At 38.0% G+C, this 12,559-nt stretch overlaps 1 protein-coding gene across 2 annotated transcripts in view; it reads right to left on the bottom strand.

The window, feature by feature from the left end:
• PARD3B (par-3 family cell polarity regulator beta) overlaps window positions 1-12,559 on the bottom strand; it is a 402,476-nt gene that overhangs the window by 189,551 nt on the left and 200,366 nt on the right. For both annotated transcript variants that reach the window (XM_032114586.1, XM_032114585.1), the window contains exons 11-12: window positions 8,040-8,225; window positions 2,009-2,179 (exon numbers count right to left, since the gene is read on the bottom strand). In XM_032114586.1, coding sequence (XP_031970477.1) covers window positions 2,009-2,179; window positions 8,040-8,225 — 357 coding nt within the window. The remainder of the gene's footprint in view (window positions 1-2,008; window positions 2,180-8,039; window positions 8,226-12,559) is intronic.

A 12,559-nucleotide genomic window follows, 5' to 3' on the forward strand; every position in this document is an offset into this window, starting at 1 on the left:
AATCCACATTTACTACTTTTTCAAACTATCCATTGGAGACACAGTGGGATAAGGAACCTTAAACTAACAGCAACAACAAATCTGCTTTTCTGGCTCTTTGATAAATGACACAATCAATATCCCAACAACTGATCAGTAACCAACCCAATTCAAGTATTCAGCTTATAAAACATAGCTGTCATGGATGACCTCCATTAGTGTCCTGCCCAATAAAAACAATAATGCATTTTTAAACATATTCTCCTTCTGCCAAGCTGAGATGCAGTGCTTGGGTAGCTGGTTTGGGGAAAGGAAAGAATGGGCAACAACCCATTTCTGCTACAGTCTCCAGACTCAAATGGAATTACAATTGAACGCAAAGACTACCCTATAAAAATTAATTCCTGTCTAAAATGAATTTGATTCAATCAAGACCTCATTATGCATTCTTCATAGGGCATGAGTCAAGACTATTTACCTCCTTCATACATCTGGATAATATTCAAAACTATACACTTAACTATAAAAAACAGCCTCATACTTTTACTAGGTCAATCTGATGTTTGCTTGGAAGCTTTTTTAAACGAAGTGGCTTTAGTTAAATAAAGAAAACTCGCAGGAGTGAACTTTCTTTGAAGGTGAGCTATCTTCTATCCCAAAAGTGCACAGTAAATATACCATATACTTCATAATTCTTCCTTACAGCAGGATCCTGTCACACATAAAAGGAAAGCAAAAATGTGCTTTCCTCTAACATATTCCAGAATTGCTAATGGATACTTTTCATATTTTCCTGGCACAATTGACATCATGAGGCATTTCCAAAGTGTCCTCCCAACAAAGTTACAGCATAATGTCTGGGAAGTAATATATTTCTAAATCTATTTCTCAATCAATAAATGATGGTAATAAATTAAACAGAAAATTATCAGAAAAATATTTAAGAGTTGATTAAATTACAAGACACCTGCATTACTTCCTCCCTCTGGTATTTTATGCAAATATACCCACAAACATGACTGTTTGTAATTTTAAAATGTTCCAATAATGCTTATTAAATAAGAAGCTTGAAATAATATCTTGGATTTCTATAATGAGATTTATTACTACCTTTTACACCCCAAATCCACTTGTACGTACTTTTATTTTAAAGTACTCTACAGATACTTAAAACTTTTTCAAATATTTACTCAAGAGTTAAAATTAAAACCAGGGTGAGTAGAAAAGGCAGCCAGTATACATGTATGTTATCTACATAAAGATGAGAAAAGAGTGTGCATATGTGCGTGCATGCATAAATCAAAGAGGGAGCAAGGGAGATCATAAAACCAATCTTTTTCAAAATAAGAAGTGACTGGCAAACATCAATTCATATGATGTCTAGAAAGTATAATAGTTAAAAATGTCTTTCTTTTCTTATTTTATTACCTTACTTAAATAGATTTTATGTTGATCAACTCAGAAACCCATCCTGAAGGGATCTTCATCTGACCAGGAAAAGTAAAATATTTAATTCCTTGAAGGTCAAAAAAAAGGAAAAAGGAAAAAAAAAAAGGCAAGACAGCTCCAGAAAAACACACACACACACAAAAAAAGTACTAATGAAACAGAAAAAGCATGAGTAAAGTAAAATCTAAGTCACACTAAGACACTAAGGTCTCTGATTATAACAACAAATGAAATCAGAATAATTTAAGTTGCCTGTATCCCAGCAATTTCCTTGAGGAGGTAGCAGATAATCAAGATTATACCAATATATTAATCCTAAACTAACTCTTCTTGGAATCACATTTTCTTTTGTTCTAATACTTGTTGAATCAAAATAAGAGGCCAATTTTAGCCTAGTCTCAACAATAAGAGCAAGACCAGGAGATCTCAACCAGAAACACTGCGTGAGTCCCCTTACCAGGAGAGAACGAATTCTGCCAGGAGAAGCTCTCTGTGACTGAGACTTCAGCCATCATCTCTTATGTGCAAAACCACTGGGACTGGAAAGACATTTACCTAAGAAATGCATTTACTGCCTCACCTCTGTGTGCACCTCCAGCCTGCGGAGCACAACCAGCTGGATCCTCCCCCGAATGTTCCCCTCCATGGACATGGAGCGCCTGAGGGTTTCCATGGCCTCGTGGTTTGACTTGCCCAGGAGCGACTCCCCATTCACTGCCACCAGCTGATCGTTTACTCGCAAACGACCGTCCTAGAGCAAAAAACAAAGAGGATTTTAAAAAAATCAAGAGGTATTAAGCAGAGGTGTGACATATGGGAAAGCACGATGCAAACAATCAGACATTGCTCCTGTAACTCAATAAATAAGAGACTGGACAGTGCCAGAAATAACTTTGTGTCCAATAATTGGCAATTTTTTTCCTCTATTTGCTACATTTTGGAAAGAGTCCATAGTGCAAATACAAACAGAAGTTCATGCACAGACAGCTGTTTTTCTTGCATTTGAAGTTTATTTGTACCAGTTAAAAAAAATTAATAATTAAAAAAACCCAAAACCAAACATGCAAAACCAAAATAATACAAACCACAAAAAACCACACTTACCCTGTCCCCCCCAAAAAAAGGAAGAGCAGCTTTTTGTTAGTTTAAAGGGCCCACGCCATAACTATTAGTATCCACAGTGCAACCACAAAGCAGTACTACAACCTATCTCCCATGCATTATTATCTGCTATTAAGATCTGGTAAGAAATAGCTCCAAAAATTTTGTCTTACAATCTTACTGGTGCATATCTTGTCACAATTCCCATGCCATCACATGGGCCAGTGTCCTCAGTACAGAATGGTCACTAAGACTTAAACATCCTTACTAATTAATGCTGTCCCTATATTACAACATCCAAAACTGCTGCCAATAACAAAATTAGGGTTGAGCCATATCAAGTAACCTATGCTTCAAAAAAGTAATTCACCTTCATTTGCCGAAGTTAACTGACATTTGTGAGTGTAATAAAATTACAGTGGACAGTGTTATTTTGTGATTTAGGACTCCTGTTGCTGTTGTCATTATTATATGTGATTTATTTCTTTTCATAAAAGAACATGCCACGCACTTTTCTCTCTTTAACAAGAAAAAAAGGTCTATTTAATTGAGACACAGAAATTTCTTTGAAAGCTTGTCAAGTTCACAATTATCAGGCTGGCATCAGACCTCAAAAAAGGAGGAGAAAGAGTAAGAAACTGAAGACATCCCATGTAAGGCGGTGAAGAAGTAATAACAGGGAAAGATCTTGCACAGAAATGCAGTGCTTGGTTAAGATGAATCTGATTCATTCACAGGCTCAGCACAAACTCTTCACAAGGCACTCATCCAAACTGTTTACATATTTCATGCATCTGAGCAATACAAAACATATATACTGATTTCTATTTTTTTTTCTGCAACTAAGATGTTCAATTAACTATTCTGCTATTGCTGCCAAGCCTAAGTCATTTTTGAGTGAGTTACAGTAGCTGTGACACACCCAGCTTTATTAAGTGTTATTTTTGTTGGAACTGGGTATCATCATTACTACACGAGAGTACAGATAACCACAAAGCTGAAGAAAAAACAGTATATAAAAAAATCCAAAATAAACTGGGATGGACCAGAAGATGGAAAGAAATAATTAGGAGATGAGTCACTCAGTGAAGGAAAATGAAGTGAAATAAAACTTTTCTAGGTAGGGTGTGGGAATGGAGGATAGAAAACAGAGATGCCATTTAGAAGAGATACTGAAATCTCTCCCACCTCTCTGCTGAATATTTTATGCCAACTTAGTTGTACATACAGCCAAAGTCAGGAAGTTAACCCTTTCTCTACATACAAATGAAGCCATCACAAGTGCTAAAGTTTAGGGAGACAAGAGTTAACATTGCTGAACTGAAACATTTATTATTTGCACGTGCTGTAATTCCTCTGTGTTCTATAAAAATTTGCTGAAATGAATGGAGCTATTCAGATCAACAGGAGTTTGAGGAAAAAACATTTTATTTTTTGTGAGCTTCTGTGAGACTTAGAAAATTTTACACATCCTCATGTCCTCCCCCAATGGTGCCAAGTTTCTTGGAATACTGTTTGTCCTTTCTGGAAAAAACCCACCATGTATAAATATCTGTTAAAGTTCCTTTCTAAAGTATATACAAATACAATGCCAAATGCATCTTGTCACGACTACAGCTGTTAAGTATGCAACCGTCCTGAACACAGCATGCACTTTTAAATGAATCACTGAGCCTCATAAGGCTCTGTATTGGCCCAATTTTTAATTTGCCTTGTAATACTTTTTAGAAGACTTTGTATTTATTTATATTTTAATAACATTAGTTCTTAAAGGGCTTCTTTTGATGCATTCTCCCTTCTTCTCACTCTGTTATGTGCAACATTTAAGTGAAAAATTCAACTTGAATTTGACACTTCAACTGTGATGAAGAAAAAAGATGTTGATCATTTATAAATGTTTATCAACCACACTTGCTAAGTCACCTGTACAAGAAAGGCTGGAAGACAGGTGAATGCTGTTTTCACACAACAGGCAGAAGTTACTTCACAGAAAAACCTTTTGCCTTTTTAGAGACCAGGAAAAAAAATCCCAACGTCTAAACAGATTTTCGCATCCCTTGTGTTATGGCCTGGTTTGGAAACCCGAACTGCAAGAAAATCTGCTTGGCTCAAAACAAGCTAAATGTTGTTTTAACACGTTTCTTCTTTCATCTCTGAGAGGTAGGTTTCTTTGTGGCTTTAGAGTAGGAAAACAACATTTGGCATTTCAGCAGAACAGTTTTCAAATGCCATCTCTGGAACTGCGAGTGAGCTATTCTAATAGAGGGCGATGTTATTCTTCCCTCGCTTATTCAAAAAATGCTGGGTTTTTCATGGACACTCACAGCAAGGGGCAGAATCTACCACCGCATGGCTGCCATATTTTCACAGCCATTCACAATACTCCCACTTTTTACAGTAGAGCAGGAAGATATAATGCCATGATCTTCAAGAACTTATGTTTTTAATCAAGGCACAATAAGCTATTTCCCTTGTCACATCAATGGCATTTCTGTCAGAAATGCCCTGACGGCATTTATTGGAATTATCCAATTTCCCCATCCATCGCACACAATGAGCAATGTTTATTGTAACAGAACTCAGAAGGACCAAGGACGCTCAAGCTACACCATGTTTGCTTTGAACAAACACACAGATAAAAAAATATTCCATTATTTCTTGTAATGGCTCTGTTTCATTTCAGCTGTAGTAGACTGCAAGTACCTGATCCTCAGGAACGCATCCTAAGTGAAAAGCCAAGATATCTCAAGGTGAACAAAGCTGAAATCCCCAAAGTTATGGGGAAAGACAGTGCATTTAAACTCAGTCAAATGTTATTTTTCTTCACATGAAAGGCTCTGCATAATTACAAATACAAAGTATTCTAGTAACCTCTTTATCTTAGGGATGTTAAAAAATAGATACTTCAAAAATTATGGAGGTTAAGAAGGGACATAATAGTTCAGTCAGCAAAAGCAACTGGTTTTATTCCTGCGGGATACAGTGTTAGAATACAAACTTGGAACTTTTAAGGCATTTTTATTTTGTTTGATTTTGTAGGCAGAGCAGTAAATAGGACTGAGTCGTACTGTAGCAGGTATGATGCTACATGCATTAACATTTTAGAAAACCTTTAGCTAGGACAATAAGAAAACCATAAAAGATAGAATTATATACTTAAATTTTCCATTATGGTTTTTTAAAAAAATTGCTACTGCACTTTGCAATGCCACTAACACATTAGAGCTAGATTAATGTGTTAATGTATCAAAAAACTTTAAAATGTTAGCCTCTCTTCAGACCTTGGTTCAAGCCAATAACGAGTAACAGTAACCAAGACGGTTTGCATCTCATAGTTTACTCTTCATTCTAAAAAACACATGGCAGAAGAAATTTACTGTATCGAAACCTTTATACAGCATTAGAAGGATTGAGCATTTACTTTATCACTGAAACAAATATGTTGAAATTCTATGTATTACATTTCTTCTTCTGAGTACAAGCAGTGACAGTATAGACAAGGGGATAAAGTTCCCACTTACATTAGCATGATACACCAGTATCGAAAATATTTTAAATTCTAAATGCAGAAGTGAGAAATAGTGAGAGAATTCTCATGTCAGTGAGCATTAAGATTTCCTCCTGTGACAGTTTCCCAAGAAAACACTGTACACTGAAAAGCAAATGCACATGTTTTAATCTATAATAATCCATTTCAGAGAGTAACAATGAATAGCATGGGAAAACACTCTGGACAACTACCAGCTGGAAAGAAGGGCTTTTTATTTCAAAACTTGCTCCAAGAAGAGATTTAAAATAAGGGCAATAGGACATCTTTAAATATTTATGCACAAATATATGCAGACTTTAACTTGATACAAGAAATTTTATTAATTGTTAATACCCACTGATTAGGTTGTGTTCTATAAAAAGGTCATTAGACAGAAGAAAGACAGCTGTTCTCCATGCGTTACACAACAGCAGACCATGAGTCTTAAAACACTGCCAAAATGCCTGCATTCTGTGAGCACTTGCACACAACACGCAGGAAAGATTCTCTGTACAGTTCTGGTTGAAGCCAGAGCCTCAGCTACTGTCTCATTTGCTCTGGAGCCTACACTCAGATCTATTACCACAGCACAGGTCTAATTGGTGGAAAGGTTATAATGAGGTAGAATAGAGAACAGGTCACAGGACCACAGGCTGTCACAAGACAAAATAATCTCCCAGTCATGGTGACTGCTGTGCTGGTCTACTTAGGGGTGAGCACATAAGTCCTGCTTTAGTTAGTCTGCAGCCATCTCCAGCCAAAATTAACTGCTCTGGAGTGAGTCACTGTGGGGAGTAGAGAGTAGCAAACATACAGAGCTAGAAAAGGTTGTTTTATGTGTCTGTGACGTGACAAGTCAGGCAGCCAGCCCACTAATAAGGAATATGGCTCCACAGCTTGGCTATTCAAAACAAGGTATTTATCCATGGCAATGCACTGTTGCTGCAATTGGTGTGGACATGGAGCTGGGAAAACAAAGAGGGCAGCCTCATTTCTCAGTAAAATGTGTCATACTCTGCAGCAGACATGCACACGAATTGAGTTTATCCAGCCCTAATTTGGCCAAATGTGTGTTAAATCAGTTCTAGTGTACACCAATCAGATGAAGATCCAAGCTTTGAAATAACTGTGAGACTAGGACAGGTAAATAACAAGCAGGGAACTGTTTAACATTCTCATGAAACCTAAAATCTTGATTATTGCTATTTACTAGCTGCTGTAAATAGATGATCATTAAAGTTTTAATGCTGTGAATTGTCTTACTCAGCAGGCTGATGTCAGTAGAGCAATTTCCATAATGCTGAATTAAAAGGTATTTTTACAGAAACGAGAACTGCAAGGAATTGCTGAGATAAAAGACAAAAATTACATTATGATTCTACAGGTGTTAAACATACTAGCCCTGAAAGATTAAGTAATTTGTTTCAAATTCAGAGAAGTTACCCTTTCCAAGTTTTATTTAGGGGAAAAAAATGCAGTCAACAGATTTCCTAAAGATTAGAAAATAATTCAAATACTTCTTAAACATAAAATACACAACAGTGTTTGTACAGTGCTTAGAAGGAACAGAACAACTCATAATATTGTCATTTACCAATTTAATATTACCAATTCAATCCACAGGCACAGTGTAGATACCAACTTCTCTGTCACTGAGCCAATCAAACTTTTTCTGTAGGCTGTGGAGAAGCTGGAAGGCAGCCTCTACTCATACCTACCCATCCTTATCCTTCCTCCCCTTCCCCGTTTCCTGCAGCATCCAAATGTTCCCTACAGTTTGCAACAATTCACTTTCATTTTGGCAAACCTTACCACACACAACCCCAGAAACCATGGGACAAAATGTTAGATTTGTAGTTCACCCAAAGGAATGAGGGACAAAGGTGTTCGTTCCTAGGATGTTTCTCAAGTGAGATTCAGCACTCAATACAGAAATGACAGAATTCTAACACATTCATCTCCTGATGTGCTTCTTCCATACCTTAAAAGCAGCACCTCCATGAATAATTGATTTGATGAAAATCCCAAGATCAGCTCCTGTCTCTCGAGATTTGTTGCCTTTCAAGCTCACACCAAGTCCAGCAGAGCCAGAATCATTCAGAGGAATCTCAAAGGTCAGCTGCTCTGTGGTTTCTGGAGAAAAAATACTGCAGTTTGGCTCTCCTTTCTGTTGGAGAAAACAAGGATGAAAATAGGGGTGAAAAGTTGGCATGAGTTGTATCCACAGATTTGTACGACAAGAAATAGTCCTCTTTTCCAGAAAGTAGCTTGAAGAAACAAGCCTTATAATCAACAGTGCATTTAGCTGACATTTTGTCACAAGATCTGGCTTAAAATGTTATTTTTAATGATACCTAGGAATATGCTTAAAGAGAAGGTAAAATAGCTTAGTTCCACATGATATAAAACTGATGTTGCAGCAGAATGTAGAAAAGACATTTATACACTGCTGCATTAAAAATGTAAGCCATAAAACTCTCAACATCTTTACATGCAGCTCACAAACTATAATGGTAGTTGTACTGTTAAATCCCATTCCCCTTTGAAAATTGAGTTTCATCCTTAAAAATTTATCCTTTCCTTAAACCTGTCTACAGAGGAAAGCTGGTGTAACAAAAGCGAAGGTGAGAATTGAAAGCACAGTAACTTATTCTGTGTTAACTCCCTTTGAACATACTTTTACTCCATAGAGGTTTGATTGTTCTATTTTTCTTTCTGGTATGGGTTAATCCCAAGATTTTCTCTAGATTAGAGTGCTGTTTACAAGACTGTCAAGTCAAGCATCCACAGCTACAGAAGATCAGAAAGAACTTCCTTTTACTGTACACTGTATCTGCAGTTTTGTAGGGCTGTCTGTTGCTGGGCAGAGGGGAAGGGGGTGTGGTTGTTTGTCTTTTTTAAAGCAGGTTAGAATCATAAAATCAAACAAAATCAAATTTTTGCTTGAAATATTTATCTTGGGACACCTAAAAAATAAAACAAGGACAAGGAGACCTATTATGGAATAAAGTGTTCATGGAAGGTGTTAGTGCAAAAGAACTTACGCAACACATTCGATTTTATTCCATTTTTCCTTCTCCACATAACTGTAAGACAATTAATTAGCTTTTGTTTCTTGTCATTTGGACATTTTTTACTCCTTGAAACGGTACTATTAAAAAATTAATAGGAAAAAACTATGAAAAGGAAGCACACAGACAAGTACAAGTTGAAAGATGACTGACTGCTGCTTCCAAGAGTGTCAAATTCTCACATTAAGTTATTGAGTAGAGGCCACATGCAAGGAGTGCAGTAGCTGGGCCAATCCTCCTCTTCCCTAATGAGGTATCACTTCCAGGACCTAAGCTGCAGGACATGCAGTATCAATGCAACTGTCAGCAAAGGTGCCAACAGTACAGATGTTTCCTCAGCAGTCAGAGCACACCTGTGCATTCAGGTATCATGCTGTCTAATCAACAGAAGTATGACCTCAGAACTAAGGGCAGAAATTATTATCCCGAAGAAACAGTAGCACCTAAGTATACTTGCATTTATTTCAGATGCCCTTTCACTGATGAGAACCAACCACTGGCTAGAGAGGAATCACATCAGCCAGAAAACTGACTATCAATCTCAATCCCAATATGCACCATGTTTAAATTTTTCCTGGAATGTAACTACATGATATTAAAGTCAATACAATTTGCCTAATTGCCAAATATAAAAATGTCACAGCACCAACACTGACAATTGTCTTCATACCAGCATTCATCTCCAGTTACACATTTGTGCTTCTGTTTTTGTTCACCAGAAGTACAGAATTCTCAGTTACATGTCTGTCGCTTTTATTTCTCAGCTTTGGATGGACATCCTGAGCATAACTCCCCAAAATCTATAAATTTGTAACAACTGTGAACAATACAGAATGATAACTTGTTTAATACTCCCCCTCTAACTTCAGAAGAACCAGTGTAAGGAAAAAACCACACCACTACTGGCCTTCTAACATAATCATTTTACATTTAACTTTCTCAAGGTTTTAGAGAAAAGATTTTCTGCCCAATCTTTTTTTCCAACTTGCACATATTCTCATCAGTCAATTCAGAACTCTTAGATCAGAACTCTACTCAACTGGCACATCCTGTCAAGATTTGGACAGAAGAAATTCTTCTAAAGGTCCCAGATTCCTGTCTGGAATTTTCCATCATCCTGTGATGATTCCTGTCTTTAGGACAGGACTTGGTATTACTTCCCTGGTCCCCTAGGCAAGCAGTTCCTGTGTGCTTCTACTATCCTTCCACTTTAATCCGTGACATCTGCACCAGACTTGCCCCTTCTCTATGTCAATACTGTGGTTTTGTCTTTGCCCATACTGTGAGAAAAGCAGCGAGGGGGCTGTTACCACAGGACATAAAAGCTCCCAGTGCTCATGGCAATCTTACCCAGAGCAGTCAAAACTGCTTTATAGGGCTACCTCAGTACGAACTTGGACTTCATATAAAGCTGAACTTGGTCACCCAACAGAGTTGCTCAATGTTCTGTATTTCCCAGCTTCCTTTAACATAATTATGCTGTGCATTAGCCCTTGTTAAGTAACCGACCACATCACTCTATGCATGCCGGATGTGTTCAGCAGGACACCAGACAATACAGCAAGCTTCTGTCACTATTTCATTTCCTATGTTTTCCTTAGTGCCTAATTTGGAATCTGTAACATTTGTCTAACATTTTCCTTGCTACAGCTCTCTATGAAACAGATCACTTAATCATACAAAAACCTCAGTAAATTTAATTTAAGCTGCTTTTACCTATTACTAGAGACCACTCTAATATTTTTAAAAGTCCTTCACAAGTCTCTTGTTCCACATAGTCCAATCATCCTAAACATCTTTTAATTATTTGTATTCAGTTTTATCCAAGGATCCAGCAAAAACTGATTTAAAAATAACGTTGAACTTTATCTAATAGTACTATCAAAAACTTGTTACCCGTGATGGAGACTGAATGATACTTCCAAGATTTCACAAGGATGGGTAAGAGGAAAGGAGATGCATATCTAAAAGTCAGTGATAAATTCACTGTAAGGCAACTAAACTCTGTCTTTACTCCCTCAAAATTTTCCTCTGCTACTCATTGCACAGCATCTGATCGCAAATGCCTGGTAGTCAGTCTGCAACATCATGACTATTTGGTGCAAATACAAGATTGAAAACTTATTTGTGAGAGGATGTGAGAAGCAGCAGAAAGGAGGAAAAACAGAGGGAAAAAGCGAGGAACAAAACCTAGAAGCTTGATTTCATCCTACACTCGCTGAATGTTTTCAGATTATTATCCTGATCATAATGCTCTTCCCAAGCAATACCTTTTCACTGATGACAAAAAGAGCTCCAGCCATCCTTAAGTTAACAGCTCATCAATTACCTGCTTCATTTGGGCAACTAATTTAATGAATGATGGCCCCTGTTCCTAGAATATGCAGGTATGAATATTAAATGCTGATAGTGACTCACAGAGCTGGATTCCTACTGCTTCTATTTCCCTGACTTTGCTAAAACATTATCCCAAGACATCAATACTTTACAATATAGCAACCACCATCAGCAGAATTATGATCTGGTAAAGGAAACCCTCTCAAATGCACTAAACCTTGAATTCTATTAGAAACACTTCTTACCTCAAGATCATCCTAGAATCTGAACTCACTCAAACACAGAACAAATGAAATGAGCTGCAACACAAATATGTTTCTAGCCTGGAAAAAACTTACAGCTGTATGTTATTAATTACCCAATCAACAACCACATCATGTATTTTCCATACCAAATGTATCATACCCCAGCAGTTCAGGAATTAAATGACAGTATATCACTGAAGCTATTCCCTACTGCAGACACAGGAAAGTAACTCAATTGTAGTAGGAAAACCAAGATATCTTCACATTAATCGATGTCCAGATAGCCAAGTGGTGATCCCTCAGGATGGTTAGAGCTTTGAGATGGTCTGGTCTATACTTTTCACTCAGTCCCAGAGTGGGTAAGGTTGGAAGGGAGAACAGTGGGTCATGGGGCCCAATCCCCCTGCTCAAGCAGGGTCACCCTGGAACACATGGCACAGGATTGTGTCCAGGTGGTTCTTGAATATCTCCAACCTTGAGCTCCCTAAGCCTTTCTTCATAATAGAGATGCTCCAGTTCCTTAATCATCTTCACTGCCATCCTCTGGACTTGCTTCAGGAGCTCTGTGTCTCTCTTGTGCTGAGGAGCCCAGAGCTGGACACAGCACTCCAGATGTGCCTCACCAGGGCTGAGCAGAGGGGCAGGATCACCTCCCTCGACCTGCTGGCAGTGCTCTTCCTGCTGCACCCCGGAATCCCATTGGCCTCCTTGGCCACAGGGGCACTGCTGGCTCACGGGCAGTTGTTATCCACCAGGAGCCCCTGGTCTTTCTCTGCAGAGCTGCTCCAGCAGACAATCCCCAGCCTGTGCTGGTGCGTGGGGTTGTTCCTCCCCAGGTGTGGGACCCT

This window comes from Corvus moneduloides, chromosome 7 (genome assembly GCF_009650955.1).
Source record: "Corvus moneduloides isolate bCorMon1 chromosome 7, bCorMon1.pri, whole genome shotgun sequence".
Taxonomy (NCBI): domain Eukaryota; kingdom Metazoa; phylum Chordata; class Aves; order Passeriformes; family Corvidae; genus Corvus; species Corvus moneduloides.